The 20,354-nt window shown below is 40.8% G+C and overlaps 1 protein-coding gene across 1 annotated transcript in view; it reads left to right on the top strand.

The window, feature by feature from the left end:
- Positions 1-20,354, top strand: part of prex1 (phosphatidylinositol-3,4,5-trisphosphate-dependent Rac exchange factor 1) — an 80,783-nt gene that overhangs the window by 20,777 nt on the left and 39,652 nt on the right. The window contains exons 4-10 of the mRNA XM_062427992.1: positions 3,318-3,422; positions 6,405-6,506; positions 6,732-6,893; positions 10,488-10,621; positions 10,955-11,070; positions 12,915-13,064; positions 16,533-16,680. Of these exons, the coding sequence (XP_062283976.1) occupies positions 3,318-3,422; positions 6,405-6,506; positions 6,732-6,893; positions 10,488-10,621; positions 10,955-11,070; positions 12,915-13,064; positions 16,533-16,680 (917 nt within the window). The remainder of the gene's footprint in view (positions 1-3,317; positions 3,423-6,404; positions 6,507-6,731; positions 6,894-10,487; positions 10,622-10,954; positions 11,071-12,914; positions 13,065-16,532; positions 16,681-20,354) is intronic.

The raw sequence follows: 20,354 nt of genomic DNA, 5'->3' as shown, positions 1-20,354 counted from the left end.
GAAGAAAAATGGGAAAATTCATTGCTATTCAAAGTCAGATGTTGCCAAGATGGCTTAGGAGGCTGCAGATATAAAATGTAACGAGCACCAGTCTTTGATTTAAAAATAATTATAACTCTTCTTCTTGTTTTTCAATGATATTACAACTTTACTTCTTCATCAGTATTAATGAATATAGTACATTTAGCACTTTTAACCAAGATTTATCATAGGCAAAAAATCTGAAAGTTGTTCAAACTCTGCAATGGTAAAAAAAAAAAGTAATCGCATGTTAGAGGAGAAATCAGAGCCGTCAATGTTTGCTCTATTTCGGGGAGTGTATTTGAGCGCTGTGCAAGAGGCAACAGTCATGTCATTATGCACTCTCTGAACTACACCCATTCTGCTTTGACTCGATTCCTCGATGTGTGATACTACCCTCTCATCCACCCTCCGGAATAACATTCCAATGACGAAGAATTCAAATAAAGGCTTATGTTTATCAAAGCTACAGCCCAAGTCTTTGAGCTATTCGGGGTACAACTGATGTCTTTCAGAGTAGTCCTGATGAATGAAATTGACTCTGTGGAAATTAAAAGTTCACATTTTTGCCCTGGTAAGACATTCAAAGTGCTTTAAGTGTCCCTGAATTGACTATATAGTCGTTGTCACTTGAGGAAAGGAAAGACCTCAGAGTTGGGCTTTGATTGTAAACATAGCAGCAGAGGCATGCTGTTTATTTGTGCAAGAAGGGTTCAATTGCAGACGGTGATTGAGAGCTAAAACAGTTATTTCAGGTTCAGCCACTGAAGTTGCCAAGATTTCCAGGAGCATGTAAGTATAAACGGATACACAGCGGCTACATTTACATGTCCCAAATGACTCCTGTAATATTCAGCCTGCTGAAGTATTCTATTTGTGAGTTGGCCCATGTTTTATACTCTTTTTTTCCCCTTCTACAATAGCCTGGAACAGCTTTGTATCAGAATATCCCTAACAACTTATTGAGGTTTCTTGTACCTGAATGAAACCAATGCTGGATGGAAACATGTCCTCCTGTTTTTTTGCTGGATCTCACAGTCTTGGCTGAATGATTAGGGAGAACATATAGCCAGAAGACATGTTTACTTACTTGAAGTATAGTACTGTAAGTATTGCACGAAGCGTTTGAAATTCAAATATACACATTACAAGGTTTGCACCCATTTATTTAATATTTGTCAAGCCAACACAGTTAAATGTTGCATTGTGCTGTGGGCAAAACAGAGCAACCTCCTTTATTGTCACACTACCCTGTGTTTTGGGGACTTGTTTACTGCTATACTAACAGAGCAGTCTCATTGGGATGAATGACGAAGCCTACATTTTATGACAAAGTGCTACTGTGAGTGGTAAAGCCCCCTTACTTTGTAAATACCACCTGACCGTACAAATGGACAGCAATGTCACAATGGCAGTCTGTAAGATAGGAAAAATGAATCATGTTGAATGTACATGATTTCAGTAGATGTGAAGAAACGCACAAAAACAACAGCACAGTACTTTATCTGTATTACGGTTAGGAATTCAGATTCTGTTGCCATTGCCAGACCATCCCAAATAGAAATAAATAACCATTAAATGTACAGATGCATATGAGTAAATTGGCTTAAATGGAACATGTACATTCACAAATTTTGATCCTCCTGCACTTCTTAACTCTAACCGTGCAATGTCTTAACTCGGTTAGACAGTATCTGGGGTTTCACGCCATATGCTTGCCCAGCTGTTGCTCCCAGTGGTCCTTTTAGACTGGAATCCCCTGCCAAATGTGGCTTTGGGTGTGTTTGTATTCCTGCCTGCCTGTGTGGTAAAAGCTGCCCACCATTTACACTGTGCTGCTCATTTGTGTTACACATCTACAAAAGATTTTCGGCTCCTTCTGGTTAAGGCAGGGGGATGGAGCAGAGACAGGTTCTATAAAAAGAGAGTTGTTAGCTTTGCTTGGCCTCTTCTGTCACAACTTCTGGGTTACCATGTAAAACAAGACACATGAAACACACATACTCAGTCGTGATAGGTGTGTGTAGGTAAGTGTTTCTGTGTGTAGGAGTGAAAACCACACGCAGTTTGTCTGCACATCCGTTCCTGTGCAGGATGCTGGCTTGGTAACCATTTGTATTTTTAAAGGTGTTGTTGTAGATGATCCTTTAACCGAAACTTTTTCAAAGCTGTTTCCTTTATAACATTTGGCCCATCTAGCTTTAAATGCAGAGCCTTCGGGGAGTAGTATTTCAGTTTAGGTTAAAGCGTCTGTCCACCTGCAGTTTTGGATTTCACTTACTAGGCTGTTTCAGATGACAGTTTCAGTTTCTAGACCTTAAGGTTAGGACCCATTGTACACATTGTTTCACATCCCAATTACGGGAGCATAGTCAAGAACACACAATTGGATTAAATAAGCTACAGGGTGTAAATTCAGCTGCAGCTGTGATACCGTATATTGTTCTCTACAGTACGCTGCATGAATAATGTATTTCAAGCTACACTCACCGGCCCAGGTGTCTTATTGCGTATTGTTAAGAAAAATAAATGGTAGCTCCACAAAAGGTGCTGTATTTGTAGTTGGTCTGTTTTGTCTTGTTTCAAAATGTGACTCTATCACCTAGGGAAAAGGGGAAGTGTCGTATGATGGCTTGCTATTTGTTTTTTCCACTATGATGTAGGATACTTTGTAAAACAGAAGTGTGACAAATGTTGTCAATGAATGCCAGTACATAACGACGGATGTTAAGTTAGAATATGCTAGGTGGGGGTGGGGCTTTTGTGGTTTAAAGGTTGCCATGGGGACACGTGTGCGTACAGACTACAACATCTGATTGATATCATTTGACAAACTGTAAAAAAACCCCAAAAAAACCCAAAGTGAGATAACTATCTAATTAGAACATTAAAATGCAATTCATTGATCAAAGTCATTCTAGATATTTTTTTGAGAATGTATTGAACCTCCTTCATTTTTAAAGCCAGTATACTTTGCATAGTTTTGTCCAATTGTTGAATGTACACCCTTAATCTCTTGGTAGCATGGCATAGCAAATGCTGCTGTTGCTACGACTACTACTACTAATAATAATAAGTAATGACAGCAGTGCAGTTATGCACTACTTTCCTTGCTACAGTACAGCTGCCTCCCATTAGACTGCAGTAACTGGAGCCTTTCACCTCCATTTTCTGCTTTGCACTGTCAATCTTCCTCCTGTCTGTCATCTCAGTGGGTTCTTCAAGACTGCCAACAAGCCAGTAAAATATGGTATCAAGTCCATGGTCCTGACCTTTGTTTTTCTTCTATTTTGCAGAGGGAGAGTTTCTCAGTATATGGCGAGTACTGCAGTAACCATGAGAAGGCTTTGAGACTCCTCATGGAGCTAAACAAGATCTCCCACATCAGGACCTTCCTACTGGTAAGACACCACACCTCCTCTGCCGTCCTCATCTTCCCTTTTCTTGCTTCTCTTCGCAAGTCATCGAATCTATCCGTTCTTCTGCATTTATATGAGGTTCCTTCCTCTTCCCACTCTGACTCTGACTTCTCTCCTGTTTAAAAAAAATCTCCATGTTTCCATTATTTCATGTCACACTTATCCTTTCTCTTTAGCTGTGGTTGGACTAGTGTTTGTCCACCTACCCTTTGACCCTATATTCTTCCTGGCTGCTATACTCCTGTCTTCCTTTGCCCTACATTTCTTTCCTCCTCTGAGTCTCCTCTCGCTTATTTCTTCTTCTGTCATCTATCCGTACCATCCCCTTCCTCCTCTTTTCCTTCCATCATGTCACCTCCATTTCCATGTTAACACTTTGAATAAAAGAGCAGAGACCATAACAAGGTCAGAGGGCTCTTCCTGCCTGGACAGGACGCAACCACCATCAAGGTCACTTTTGTGTCGCTCTTGTTATGTTTCCGCTGCCAGCTGCTTCCGTGTTTTGACACCCAAACCTTTAGGCTCTGGACAATGAACTTACAATGGCGACAGGGCCTTTGAGCAGGGGCCTAACCAATGAAATCATCTGCGGGATCTCTGCCAGCCAGCTGTGGAGTGTTGGCACCCTTTTTGGGATTGGCCGAGAGATCTGAGGCCCGGCATTTTTCACTGCCTGATGGTTTGCTTCCATGGTATTATTCTGATCCACAGGACTGGAAACAGTGGAATCAGAGTATAGCTGTGTGCTTTGGCTTTTTTGCTACTCCTGGCCCAGCCATGCAGCAGTTATTTAGTTAAACCTTCAGCGACATTTATGCTTTCCAAAATAAAATCACCACACAACATCTGGTTATGTGTCAAAGCAGGTGTCACACTTCCTCACAATAATCTCAATTATTGGATGAGCCCTTGTGTTTTGTGTAGCAACCATCAAAATAGAAACCCAAGAATTTGACTTGATAAAGAAAATCTGTGATTCTCCTTCAAAGAGCAGAGGACACAGAATGAAGCAAAATGTTTTAATTACATAAAGTGATGACCGTTGCGAATCAATGTCATAGTAATTATTAACAGCGGTGTTATATGTATTGCCATTGGCTTCTTTTCAACTGCGTTAAATTCCAGTGTTATTTTCTTTCTGGATGAAACCATTTCCATGTTAATAGAATCACACAATGGGGAGGGAGCTTCTGAAATTGTACAGAGAAATGAAGTGTTAGTTTCATTGGATGAGAAGAGAGAAGTGAGAGCAAAAAGGAGGTCAGAGTGAATAACAGAGAGAATTCTGGCTTTAGGCCAGCAGATTACAAATGAGCAGAAGATGACAAAGAAAAGAAGTCAGGAATAATTCAGATAGAAATGAGAGTGTGAGCGAGAAATAGAGAGAGATTTGAGATTAATACATCAGGAATCTGTGGAACCCCAAAGTTCTGCAGTCATGATCAGCTGCATTTTTTGCTTCTCATTTTTCCATCAGAAATGCTGCACAACCCCCACCTTCCTCTCCTGCTCTATGTAGAATTGAAAGGAATTGCCATATGATTATAATGCTCCAAACTGATCTCCTGCCTTCTTTCCCACTGGAGAACACTCAAGTGGTTTATCTGCATGGCTGCTTTTGATCTTTCATCCCATCCCATGAGCTCATAGCCTACTGACAGGCTGCGTTCCTACAAAATAAAAGGCGTAGAGAAACCATGACTGTAACTGTACCCCCCCACTTCTGAAAAAAAAAACCCTCCTTTCAACTGGTTCTGGAGGGCAGTTTATTAAAGCCCAAAATCGTCTAGGGAATGAGGAGACATTTTAGAGGTTTCACAGTAATCCTTTTGTCGAAAAGCATGGATATTTTGAGGGTTTTCCAGTGACACAATAGGAGATATATAGCCCTTTTTGTTTTAGACTGAAGGCTGTTGCTTCCTGTAAGAATCAGAAAGAGAAGAATGTTATGGTGAAGAAAAACCAACACACATGTGCAGTCATATATAAAAATATAAATATTAAAACTAAAAACATGACACATCCACTTGTATCAACCTTAATTCCAGTGTGGCTGAAACAGACCTGAATGTTCTATTTTCCAATAATAAAATGCCCCAGAATTACACAAATAAAACTTTTGGGGACAGGATGTGGTTATTGGCAGAAAAAGCTTTTTGGGTAACTACAGCTGGTGTGGTTTAGATTCAACGGAAATCAAGGTTGTTGAAGTCAAGTAACAATTAAATTAAATTAATAGATAATTGAATAAACTGTATAATATAAATGGTTTCAAAATAAGTAGAATAGTCCAACAAATAAATAATAATGCACTTCTGAAACAAAAGTCATGGCAATGACAATTCATGACACTATATTGATGTGAATATACATGAGTAAATGCCCAAATGCCTGCAAAAAAAAAGCCTTTGTACATTTTAATATCAAAGGCATGTCTTAATTTGCATACAAATGTAATAACTTGTTTATAAAAGTGGGAGACACATGGAAAATGTGCCACACCTAAGGATTTGCTCCCAGAAGAACAAACAGGTTATTCTATTGCACCTGGACCTAATATAGATCTTCTGTCAGTGTAACAGGCTGTGACAGAACTGAAATGACAACACCAGCCAATTCAAGTCTGTTTATTGAAAAGCATTGAAAACAGCTGCAAATGCTCTAAAATAGTTTTTCAGACAGGTGCTGTCTCAATTAATAAAATATTTTAAACATGTTATAGCTTTGGACAAGTTAAATGGACTCTTACTCCGTGACTGGATTTTGAAGGAACAAGACCTTAGTAAATGTGTGTTCACTGAAATATGTGCGTTTTCTGTGCATTTACTGATATAATTTCTTGGTATTCAGGACCTTTTATTTCTAGCATTTCAGGCAAAATATCTCTCTGTCTGTTCTTTTAATATTTAATGTTTCTTGGTGTATAGTGGTGTGTAATTTTGTATGTCTTGGTTTCTTCTTCAGCACTGTATGCTGCTTGGTGGGAAGAAAAGCACAGATATTCCCTTGGAGGGCTACCTTCTCAATCCCATTCAGAGGATCTGCAAGTACCCTCTGCTGCTCAAGGTACTGTACAACTGCTGCACTAATGTCATGGTGCATCATTAGAAACCACTTTACACAGATACTGTGTACACCTTAATAATGCTTTGCTCATCAGTACCAGTGACTCATTTATTATTTGGCCAGACATTTTAAGCAAAATCTTAATATCCTCCAGAAAAAGTGTTTAATTGGATTTCTGTAGTTTATGTTTTAAAACTCAGCCCACTTCCTCTTTTCCCAACATAGGAACTACTGAAGCGGACCCCTAAGAAGCACACTGACTATCCAGCAGTGGAGGAGGCTCTGCAAGCTATGAAGGCTGTCTGCTCCAACATCAATGAGACCAAGAGGCAGATGGAGAAAATGGAGGCTCTGGAACAGCTGCAGTCACACATTGAGGGCTGGGAGGTGAGAGCAAGAACAACGGAGTCAGGAGGAATGAGAAAGGGTCAGAGAGAAGAGGGGGAGTAGTCATTTGGAGGCGTGTCACAAGGCATCAAGATAAAGGTTGATTAAAGAGGAAAATAACTATTCCTTGCTTGAGAGCTAAAAAACTTCAAAGCTGAAAGATAATGACGTAATGCTTAGGGTCACCGCTGTGACATTTAAAAGGTAACAATTTGAAGAAGAAAAGAAAATCCTCTAACATACTCAGCAACAAAACAGACAACCAGGCTTATTTTAGAAAGACCTCAACCATCACTTTCTCCATCTATCTTAAGAGTTAAGCACTATCGCAGCCAAATCACTGCTGCAGGGGCCACAGACAGGGCTTGGGAGCCGAGCGAAGGGTCCACTGCATTTTTCACGCCTCCCTCACTCACCACAACAGAGGCCTTGTCTTAGCTGGCACCAATGGGACAATCCACCCACACAGGGTGCCAAGGGGGATGCCAGCGGGCATATTGCCCAATCAGAAGAGACCTAGGAAGCAGAGCTCTAGTCTCACATGCACTCGGAGAGTTATATGAGGGGACCTTTAGAGGGGGGAAAGGAAGAAAATTGAAAAATGGAACCAGAGAGTAGGCCTCACTAGGACATCCCACTATCTGCTTGCCAAAACAGACCCCTTCTTTCCATTTCCTATACAAAAATGTCACCATTTGACCCTGACAGTAGTCCACCAAATCAACTTGAACACAAGAAATGGTCAGTTGGCGTATATCAACAGTAAAAAACTATAGAAAGTGAGTATTTTTTGCTCCCTCTTTCGATACATAATCAATAATTTGTCCATGGTCTATGCTTTAGCCACCATGATGTAACCCCTTTATGTCTCAAGACCACAGCAAGCAGTGCTGAAACAACTGGCAACAAAAAATTGCTCAATTTGGAGAAATCATTCAACAATTAATGTAATCGATTAGCAACTGTGGTCATTTATCAAGAAAAACTACCAAACATTCACTAGTTCCAGCTTCTCAAATGTGATGATTTGCTGCCTTTTTTGTTGTTGTATACATACATAATTTATTACACCAAAAAATGATATCATCCATTAAATAGATCATATCCATTAGGTGACATGCAAAATCAAATACATTTGGGAGAAAACCTCAAACAGACATCAAGTAATTATTTTGCCTAGGACTGGCAATTTCTCTGTTGTGTTCCTCTCAACAGCTCAGTAGAAGCTCAGAAAAGGCACTTCTCCACGACCCTGCCCCCCTATAGAGCCTTCAACCTAACAGCATTAGTCTCGCTCTTCTTTCCTCTCTCCAGCCACTCTCCAGGCTAATCACCTCCAGCCCTAATGGAAGAGGCTGGAGTAGTGCAGAATCAGGCCCAGACGCATTACTGCTGCTTAGATACAGTGTACGCAAGCACGCAAACACACGCACACACTTATACCGCCATCATGTATTCATAGACTTGCACACTTACACATACATTAAAAATGCAGGAAAACATAGACATGCCTGGAGATGAATGTTACAAACACTCAGACATGCTTGTACGTGTGCACATGGGTACAAACATACTCCCCGCTCGTGTCCACCCCCCCAACTCAACTCAGCGCAGTAACATGAGGTTGAATCGATCGTCTGAAAAACAATCCCCTCCCCAGACCCAGTCGGCAAGCACCTTAAGAAAAGCCCCGAGAATCATTTTTCTGGCTATGAACTCTCGAGCAATGAAGATCCATCATAAAAATATACTCATGGGAATCAATTATGGACGCTTGAGAGTGGGTGTGGCCAGCGGGGGGTTTCCACAGGTCTCTGGTGGACCCATGTAAGAAACATCAAAGACAACAGTGTAGTCCAAATCTGGTGTATATGGGGATGTGGGGGTACAGCGGTGAGGGGGATGGTGAAAGTCAATGGGGTAGGTTGTCTCACGTTCACACATGGGTGTATTTAGTTCCAGAAGATTTGGAGTGGAATGATCCGTTTAACAATGAGTAATGAGATGTCTTTTAACTTTATTATTTGATTTTAGGTTTTGGTAGCCCAGTTTAGACAGCTTTGGTGCATAGCCTGTGCGTATTCTCCCTTCTGCACATTCTGGAAAGTCTACAAATGCGCATTCAATTAAAACTTTAAATATTTCCTTCGCGGTTTGAATTCTGATATAAAAATACAGTTTCGGGTCATTCACAACTTCGGCAGGAACATGTGAGCGCATGGTTGCTCATTCATGTGTCTGTGAAAGTGGTTTCTGTTCCCTTGGCGAAAATGTGAAAAGACCGAAAATGATTTTCTAAAAATAATGAAGCCTAAATAATTTTAGTTCAGCCATTCTGTGGAAAGGTTAATTAGACAGCACCTTCTTCTTTATTGGTTTCAGAATGACGTCAAGAAAAAGGATTCTAAAAGGTTCATGAGTCACCTTTCCAAATATCTACTTTCTAAATTGCAGTAGTAGGTTTCAGATAATGAAGAAACTGTTGAGACCTTTTTTTGAACATTTATGATTGATATAATTCAGTAGTGAAAATGTGGCTTGATGGCATTTGTTGCAGGATTTATTTTGCAGTGCTTCATAAAGAGAAATGGTTGTTGCGGTCTCAACAGGTTGCGGTGTATTTGACAAGAAGAAGATAGATCACATCCTATGTAGGTGGTGTGCTACAGAGCAACATACTGTAATACAGTTTCCTTAACAAGTACACTGGTCCTGAAGTGGACTTGACAAGGATTTTATGTTGTAATTTTTAAATTTCCCCTTTTGCATGACAGAAGTACAGACCATTTGGTTAGATTTGACTGCAGCGATCAGACCACTTCCACTTACAGTCTGTACTATGTCATGAGGTATGTATTTCCTTCCTCTATGCATATACAGCTGTACTTTTATGTGTGTGGATGCAGGGATGTATTTGTAACAAGTATTTACATCCTGAGAGGAGAATAAAAGCCTTTGTTTTGTTCCTACTGGGGGGGTTCCACAGGAAACTATGTCTAGGCCAAGGTAGGAGTTTTGCATGGCTGCCCTGCCACTGTTAGCATTTAATGCTTCCCATTAACTAAAGCTCCAGTTTGAGACGACAGCCCTACAGTTGTGTTGGGAAGCTCTTCAGCCATGTGATGACAACTTTCAGGAAGCGCAGGAAGTTTAAGTATTGTTCCTACTTCTCACAAGTTCAGTGATTGACCATCGAGTGGCTAACTGTCCTGACAGAGACTAGTGTGCAGTTGATATTTTGGCAGTTTTGCATTGCGTATAAATTGAAGTTGGGTGGGGACGGCTGTTTACTCTTTCCTATCATTGACGATGGAATGAAAACAAATTGTTCACAATGTCAAAGTTGAATTTCATATTGTTTCACTGAGGTTGTGAACTCCAAGTTTTGACACAAACAACAGTGTTTTCTCCTCAATGTAGACTGCGAGTTTCCATGCTCTGCTCTAATAAAATAAACTCTGGCTGCAGTACATGACCAGCATTATCTCCCTGTCAGTCTTTTTTTCTTCTTCTGGGAACCAACTTTGACAGATATTTGCACACATGACCAGTAGATAACCTCTCTTTTAATCTTTTTTTTTTTTTTGTCTTTAGGGAACCAACCTGACAGATATCTGCACAGAGTTGCTACTTCATGGAAATCTCCTTAAAATCTCAGCAGGCAATATTCAGGAACGTGTCTTCTTCCTGTTTGACAACCTTTTGGTTTACTGTAAGAGGAAGTCCAGGTGAGAAATGCAGCATCAGGAAAACTACACAGTACCTACCACAATATTGTGTCAAAGGAGCAGGAACAAGAAAACACTCAAACACATGTTTATTGGCTGAGAACTAGAAAGACGCCAGATATGGAAAACTGGAGCAAATGTCCACGTTCCTGTTTGTGTAGACAAGTTATTAGTATGCAAGCAAAGCCAAAACACCTACATGTGTCTGCTGCTCACATACCTGTTTCTGTATGAATGTGCATGTGTTACAGACACAAGTTCTTTTTTTACTGGCGCATTGGCATCAACGCATTTCCCAACTGACTGTAACCACAGTGTTGTCTCATTTCCTAGGGTTTCTGGGAAGAAGTCCACCAAGAGGACCAAGTCTATCAACGGGCCCCTCTATGTGTTCAGAGGCCGAATCAACACTGAGGTGATGGAGGTGGAAAATGTGGAAGATGGAACAGGTTTGTATTTGCCCAGCAGCTTTACCTTTGGAAACTGTTTATATATCCATTCATACATTTGTTTAACGATTTCTCTTGATCCTGTGGTCATTCTTAAATTATTCACTTTGATATAGCAGATAATATAGACAATTAGATTTGCAATTTAAAAAAAAAAAGACTACTTTTAATTTGCTTACACTGCTCCTTTTTATATATCACGTCTTTTGTTCATGAAACTGTGCCATTTAGAAACTGTTAGCTGGATACGAATCTTGTATTGTACAGTTTGGGTGGAGTATGTTGCACCTAGTCTCAAACAGGATGTAACTCGCGACCTCATGTGTACCACTTTTTTGATGTCAGCTATTCAGTAATCGGTAAAGGTGTTGATACAAATCTGAAGTGCAAAAGCAACCCAGAGCTAGGTGGTAAACTTGCTAGGCTGTCATGTTGTCTGAGATATTGTGATAAACGTCTCATCTGTGGTACTGGCTGTGATAAGGTCGTAACCCTGTTCATTTTGGTAATGCGGTATTTCTGCAAGGCTTCGGTATGCGCTGTCCGCTGGTGTAGAAACACTTGGTCTTCCTCTCTCTCTCTCACGTTTCCTCTTTTCTTCTGTTCTCTGCCGCTAGAATGTTTTGCAAGCTCACATGACCTTTTTTTCTGCATGTTGGCTGCTGGCTATTACGTTCTTAGACTGCTTAGGGGGAAACCACAAAGAAAAACATGCCTTATTCGCAGAACTCAGGGTTCCCACATTGAAAATATGTACATTTGTGAATACCCAGAACACAGATTTTCAGATTAGTGAGTGTAGAAGATGTGAAAATGTGGTGGGTATTTGGGGTTATCTGCTGAAAGCTTTAATAGAAACATATACTTTCTATTGCATGTAATAATAACAGATTGCACATAATCTTCAGTTCATAAATTCTACGCTATATGCTACAGCCTTGCTTCATACAGTGAAAGAAGCTGACTTAAATAGCAACCGGCTCATCTTTTGAAAAAAGGAAAACTGTCCTCACCTTCACTGACTCACACACTCTCTGTCTTGAATAATGCCACCTTATCAGATCTCAGCATGTACTTACATAAGATTTTACTAGAATCCATCTTCTGCAGAGGCTTAAAAAAGACACCAGACTGTAGTATGTGTGTTCCAACCCAGTTCCCCTCTCTCAAAACAGCATGAGCTGCTCCCTGTGGGGTCTGAAGTATCAGATCTATTTATATGACCTTTGAGTGTGAGACTAATGCCCCCCATTACCAGTGGGCATTCATTATTCAGTGGCCACTCACCTGCAGCTAAATGGATGATAAAATTAGAAAGGGCTGAGAGGTACGAGGCGAGATTTTGTCAAGTCAGTGGAAAGACGATCTCTTACTTCTCTCACCGTGCATCATATTTATCTTTTTAATTGGGTTGTAAATCTTTGGTCAAATGGTAAATCCTTTTACCAGATAACTTTGATGTTATTTGATTTGACTATACTCAATGGTACTTCCTTTGCTTATCGCTAATGTCAGTCAATATAGTGTGTGTGTCTGTGGTTTTTGGCTTTATTTACTGAAACAAAAATGCTTGAAGAGAACATGAAGAGAAGAGGAAGAGACAGAAAAAACAAGGCTGATACTTTACAGTCTTATATTTTATTTTGAACAGATGACATATATCCCTAACCCCAAAATAGGCCTGATACACACACACACACACACACACACACACACACACACACACACACACACACACACACACACACACACACACACACACACACACACACACACACACACACACACACACACACACACACACACACAAAAAAATAATTAATTAACACATTTTTGCCTTGCAGCGGACTATCACAGCAACAACTACACAGTGACAAACGGCTGGAAGATCCACAACACGGCTAAAAACAAGTGGTTTGTCTGCATGGCCAAACACGCAGAGGACAAGCAGAAGTGGCTGGATGCCATCTTGAGGGAACGAGAGCAGAGAGAGAGTGAGTAACACTGTTTTTATGAGATCATTTTTATATAGTACTTGTGTTTTATGGGACTGACATTGAAAAACAATAAACATCAGATTACACAATCAATTGTTTTGTGTAATTTAGCTTAGAAAGATGTGCCACCACCAAGCATGTTTTACAAGGAACCCCACATGTGTGAACAGTTATTTATTTCAAAAATGAGTGTTTCACAAGACCACCATGTTAATATAAAAGTGCCTCATTCTCCTCTCCATCCTCATATTTGATTTTGTCTCCATTCTTTGTGCTGAGCTTTCAAGGGATCATTTGTCGCAATAGTGTGACAAATACTGTGTTGTCTCTGTTCTTGGAGACGCCCTTTCTCTGTGTCACTTTTGACCTTTGCATTCCTGATTTGTTGTTGTTGTTGTGCAGTTTTTAAGCTTTTTCTGCTGTTGCACCCACTGTATGTTCCCCGACGTGTTGGGGACACCTCTGATGTGCAAACCATCGATGCTCCCTTAGGTGGCAAACAGTAATGACTGTTGATGTGACTATGACCTGGATACAGGGTTTGTGTCCTGTGGTCATGACCCACCTTGAACAAGCTGCCTGCTTTTGTTTCCTAAATAGAGGCTTAGGTGACATGATGTTTACAGTTGGCCTGGTTGACCTTTGTGCAGAGCAGAGGCTGCTACAGCAATCTAGTCTTTACATCCAAAAAGCCAATTTGTACTTGCAATGCAGCAGAAGTATTTGATTTAACAGTCACTTCCCACGCAGGGCTTTGATTAGCCAAACATCTCATTCACAAATAACAGATGGGCTAAAAACAGCATCTTGGTTAGTTGCTTAAAATAGCAAATGTGTTTACTTGTCAAAGGAAGTGAATTATATAATCCACAACAACTTAAATTAATTTGGATCTATTTTTAGTGTAATGAAAGTGTCTTGAATAGATTTTTAAGACAGATTTTCCAGTATCTATTTCAGCAGTTGGCTTTGCAGTCATACAGCAAATTGACATGTGGAAATGCTTGTGGAAGAAGATTTGGATCCGTGTGCGAAGAATCAAAACTATAGTTGGTCTCATTCAAAGAAAAATCCTCTGAGGCATGGTTCATGGTAAAACAGAAAACCCACCACAGCACCACCTCTACTGATTTTAGTGATGTAAACTGATATTCTTGTTGCTCCTTATGTTTTCCTTTCATCGTGTGACTTCCCTCTTTTGCCTTAAAATGTGTTCCCACCTGTTCAGCACTGGCCATCTGTCATTGTTATGTTGTGGGCATTAGACAGTGTGCAAGGCTTTAACCAGATTTGGGGCAATACACAACAGGTCACCTGATAGCATTGATGGCTAAGAATCAAAATTTGAGCCCTAAAGCTATTTAAACATGATTTTGGTTGAAAATGCCAGAATGCACTGTACTTTCACTCGGTACACCCGTCGATATAAATGTTTTCATTGGTCGTAAATTGGACCTACATTAAACAAGCATCCACTGCAGAGTTTGACGTCATCAGAATCTGATCTTGTGATGAGAGGGTTTCAGAGTAGGTAACGAAGGAGTGTGCTGCAGCTCGCGGTGTTAAGTTACGACCTGGCGGAAACCGTCCTGAAGCTAACAGATGCCAGATCAGTCACAGTGCCCAATTTCAACACACTCTCCATTTCTATTACCCAATCTAAAGTATACTCTTCTCTCAGTGTATTTACCTTTCTCTCAACTTCTTCACTCCAGTCTAGACAACTACAAGATAAAGTTTTACTGCAATAAATCCTGGCAACGATTTTTTCCACCTCCCTTTTCACGCATCATTGCTTTTCCCGACACGCCTTATTTAATAAGACCTTTCCTACCTATTACTGTGCTCTCTCCCTGTGCTGAACATGTGGGACTTCCATTGATCACCAAACTGCCAGCTGGAGGTGGCTGCGTTTTTATCTTATCGTTATTGTCAAGGAAGTTGAGGGAAAACACACGGGTAAGATAATGCGATAGGGTGTTACCCAGTGAGCGCAGGAAGACGAGGAGCAGCACAAGACAAACTCTGACAGCTGGACCAGAAGCACAGGGGCCTCTGCGCTGGACAGGCCCCGTCTGTTGTTCAATGACACTCATTGTTTAAGTCTACTCCAGCTGCTGTCAAACGTAATATAACCCCACCTCCATCACAGGCTGCAAGCACAGAACCCCCAAAGACTCAATGGGAAAATTGGATTCAAGAGTTAGCCGTGTAACTTCTTACATTCTTTGTCCCACCCATGTCCCTTTTAGCTGGTCGGACTCCCACCCCAACTTTCTACCTTCAAATTGCACAAGTTGCACGAGTTACATAATGCAGTTTTTTTTCCTACTGTATTGCATTGTTTGAATTCAGAGAAGCAGAAAATATTAAGCACTCTGGCACAGCAAGTAGAACCCAAACTAGTGCCAAAGCTGACTGAAAGACGACAGTCAAACTGAGACTATAAAAAAAACCCCCAAAGCTTGCAACTGACATTTACCATGGCCCTAGAATGGCAGAGGTAAACGATAAGGAGAAACAGAACTGAAAGGGGCAAATGACTAATTCAACAGGCTGAGTCAGCAAAGCTCACAATGGCACAATCAGTGGCAACTTTATGTGTCAGTGCCCCGAACTGACAGCCATGAGGTTGACAGATGAAAGATCCCAAGCTGAATTGTTTTTCAATGAGTCACAAATACATGAAATGTACTTTTATTAAGCATATTGTGATTCTTAAATCTGAATACTTTTGAGTCCATTTTTTTTAAGCTTAATGTGCCTCTCAGTAGAGTTAAGCAGCTTAGGGTGTCTCAAGAGTGGCACACAGTTGAGTTACCAGAGTCAGGAAGTCTCACAGTGCAGTTCAGAAGTTCATCAAACCCCACCATGAGGTTAAGCAGCTCAAACAGTGAACTCACTGGGGACATTTTAGTGGGGCAGGAGGCCTTACAATGGGCCCTCACATGTTCTGCTTTACAATAGACGAATAATAGTTAACAAACCAACACAGAAACAAGATCAAGATCACGCTGCCCTCCTGAACTTTCTTACTTATTCTGAAGAAACAACTTGTCTAACAGAGATTAACATCTAGGGTTGTTTCTGGAGGTTGTGGCAAAGCCCAGCCGCCGTGCTCTGCTCCTGGCTACAGTCCATCTGCACAATACCAGAACACGTCCAGGCAAAAGACTGTTTGTCTCTTCTAAAAGCACCATGACAGCCTTTGCCTTTTGGCTTTGATATACATGTAGATAGCTGTGGAAAGCAAGTTGAAAATTGTGTACTGTAATGGTTCTGCTGTATTTTGTTTGGCATTGTGATACAGCTGCTATGTTCATCTGAGATAATTTATTTGTTCATTTATTTCCCTTTCCCCCACGTCTCCTGCTGTCAACTCACTTACAAAGATAATCGTCAGTTTAATTTATGGAACGTGGCAAATCCTCTTGGATCTGACTTGTTTTTCTCTAATGTTTGTAGGTCTCAAACTGGGAATGGAGCGGGACGCCTACGTGATGATTGCAGAGAAAGGGGAGAAGCTCTACCACATGATGATGTCCAAGAGTCGGCACCTTATTAAGGATAGACGCAGGAAGCTCAGCATTGTGCCCAAGTGTTTCATGGGAAAGTGAGTTTTTTTGCTTCTTCAGTGCTTGGTTTCTTCAGTTTCCAAAAAACGAGTGCAGTGCCCATTCAAAATGTGCCTGAGACATCCTGCACTGTCGACAAATTCGTTGTTTTCAATTAATTCTCTATGGTAGTTATGAGTCCGTATTTCTGCTCGTTGACGCCACAGGCATAAAAAGAAGCAAATCAACGTCGTTTATGAGGTATTTTTATATATCTCTAGAGAACTGCTCATCCAAACAACTTCACACTCGACGCTGCACTTCCTCGTAACCCCAGCAATACGCCTGCAAAGTGTGAAGTTGATCAAAACAATGGTTGTCAAGATATGTGAAGGACACACCTACATACATACAGACAATCAGAGAGACAGACAAACAGACAGGCAGAGATTGCTTCCTTTGGTAGGGGGATGTGACTGCAATGCTATGCTGATCACAAGGGGAACCTTACAAATCGTTGTTACATAAGATCAGCAGGCTTTCAAAAGAGCTGGTATCCAGTCTCCCCAAACCCTGGCATAGTGCCTAAACTGTTTTATCCCTACATCCTCTCGTCTGTAATGAGCCCCCCCATCGCCTCCTCTCACGAGTTGCAAAAAGCCAAGTTGGTTCAGTCCCCACACACTCACATCTTCGAGCACACACACACACACCCAGGCACCCAGACTTTCATTATTAGAGGACGTTAAACTGAAGCTCTGCAACAGTCATTCCCCTCTCTGTCCCCTTGATGTTTTGACACAATGAATTGACAGTGAGAGACTTGCTTAGGATTTCCCCAGTAGCTCCACATACTGTACAGCATCACAAACAAGCATTTGTGAGGTCTTGAGCAGCAATCAAAATTCTATCTGGCACCTTCTTGGTGAAACAAGAAAACAAAACAAGGCAAGACCGGTGTTTTATAAAGAAAAACTAGGGAGCAACTATTATGTGTCTGCAACACTGCCAACATGGCCTCTCAGTACTTTACATATTATCAACCCCACCCATGTTTTAAACGTGTAGCTATAAGAGTGCATTGACTACTGTCACATAAGCCACTGCCAAGAAATGGAACTAATGAGTAAATCAGATATCTAACAGTGTTTCTGGGAGACGTGTCCCATCTCGGTGGCGTCGTATGAGGTCCTTGGCTGTATGTTTTCCTCTTTGATCCATGTAAATTGCTAGACTGTCTGGATCCAGAGACCTTCCAGGAACTTAATTCTGCTTTACTGTGTGTTTGTCTGCATTAAGCACTTATTTTCCCGGTCAGAGCCTCCTCTATTAAGAACAGTTTAATGCTCCCCCTTATCCACTTTCAGGTCAGAGTTCACTTGCTCATTCAAATTCCAATGTTTGCCAAGATGGTTATTTCTTTTCTCTCACAATCTTTTTCACTCCCTCCTTAGCCTCACCCATTTGCCTCGCCCTTTATCCTTTCCCTCACTCTGTTTTCACTCTATACTATCTCCCACTTTGCTCACTTTATCGCTCAGTCGTTTCCTGCCAATGAGTGCAACCTGCATTACCTCTGCATTTGTCTTTCTGATGAAATTAGCAGCAGGCACAGTTTAAATGCTCATTGCATTAAACTGAGATGCTGACTCCCGGTTTGATAGCACCCTGTTGTCTTGATAGCGTAATTCCATCAGCTGTCTGCTGTGGACACAGGAAGGTAGTCGGTTTTAACATGCTTTGCATTTTCTTACTGGATGATCATTGCTACTTTTTTTTGGTAATGGTAGTGATTGCATAAAGTGGTGATTTATTATATCATATCATCTCTTTATTGTTTCGCCCTTAACTTTTGATTGTAAGAGAGCTCAAACCATGAAGAGATGCAATTAGATCTCAACTATTGACTCCCTTTTTTCTTTGACAAATGTTCCAGCTCCCCCTGGGTTCGCTTCAGTTCCACTAGCTTTTGGATGGTTCTCCCACAGAAGAAATTATACGAGCTGTGTCCCAATTTCATACTATAAGTTAATTTTAAACAGCTTTTGAGTATGTAGTGTATTGAAACTGGAAACATTGCAAAATTATGTAAAAAAACAAAATTCTATTCATACTTGTGTGCAGTTGATGTACACGATGCAATGCACAAAAGAAATGAGTGACGGTGAGATGACTCCAGAAAAGTACTGGAAAAACAAACAAAAAATATGAATTTGGAAAGTGTGTGATGTTTAATTGGAAGTGACATTCTAAATTTGCAGTTTAGCTTAAATTGCAGTTATTTTATCATTTCCTGTTCATATAAAACAGTACATTATGTTGATTTCTTGTATACTTGCTTCAGAAACAGTGTACTATAAAGCACTGTACTGTATACAGAAACACATTTCATATACTGAAATATGAAGAGGCTCGAACCATCCATTAGCAGATATTCCCACAAATCCATTATCCTTGTCTTCTATCTTTCACTATGTGTCTGAAGACTCACCCTATATCGATATGTCTCTCTCACACACATGCGCACACTCACACAATTCCTGCTCATCATATTAATTTCCGTTTCAGCTGTGTATCCAAAATTAACTTGACTCTTACATAACATCCACACACACACACACACACACACACACACACACACACACACACACACACACAACACCCCTCACATTCACTTAAGCCCCCGTCAATGTCAATTAACAGCCACTGGTTTTGACTTGAGCATTCACATACGGAGAGACAATGAACACCCTCACTCTAATTATGCAGGCATGAAAACGTGTCCTCTCCCAAGAAAAAAAATGAAAAGGCCTATTTGGACTGACCTCCCTTTACACACACACACACACACATGCAGAGACATAGGTTATAGCATGCACCTGGCAGGTCACAAGAAAAGCTCTTATTAATTATGATAAAATATTCCTTTTGTGCTGCAGGCAGACAAAAAGGACTAATGGCAGATGGCTGAAGGTGTCCACAGTTCTACATGATCATACACACAGGCGTGCACACACTTGCACACCTCGTATGCTTGACATTTATGCATGCTAAGTGATCAGACAAATACACTGCATACATCTGTTACATGTCTGCCTTAAAGCAAATCCACACCTAAGCACAATTTTTTTCACACGCACACATGCTTCAAAATGATTCCCATGCTGGCATGGACACACACCCATTAGCTCCCTCCAATTCACTGTTCATCAGTATCTTGGAAAGTGGTTTCGCTCAGCAGCATGAAAGACGAAGAAAGGGAGAATGTAATTTTCTCCCTCAAACATTTGTTCAGTGCACACCGGGTGTGAAAAGACGTGAACACAGCTGAAGTGCGAACATTTGGATGGCTAATGCAAATAAAGTATCAAAGTATGTCTTAGGGGATATTTGTAGCAAAAGAAAAAAAGGATAAACTTAAAAGAAACACTTCTACAAATACATAGATGTGTGTGGGTATGGTCTAAGTAGTTCTTCAAAGTGGAACCTTTTCTTTTTTTTCACCTTTCATAGTGACAGAATAAGCAGCTTTCTGCTCTAACAGTCTTGCCACAGTGTCAGCACGTTGCATTGCACAATGCTTTCAGAAGTGATCATCAAGGCCAACTCTGCTTCAGAATGGACATATTTCACAGGCTGTATTGCGTGGGCTCAGTGAAAGCAATATTCTCTGCTTGCAAGACATCTACGTAAACACTTTGCGGTTTGCATGCACCATTAAAAAGTAGTAAAC

Source organism: Scomber scombrus, chromosome 10, assembly GCF_963691925.1.
Source record: "Scomber scombrus chromosome 10, fScoSco1.1, whole genome shotgun sequence".
Lineage (NCBI taxonomy): Eukaryota > Metazoa > Chordata > Actinopteri > Scombriformes > Scombridae > Scomber > Scomber scombrus.
The sequence above is the reverse complement of the archived record's forward strand: the minus strand, read 5'-3'. Positions and strand labels throughout refer to the sequence as shown.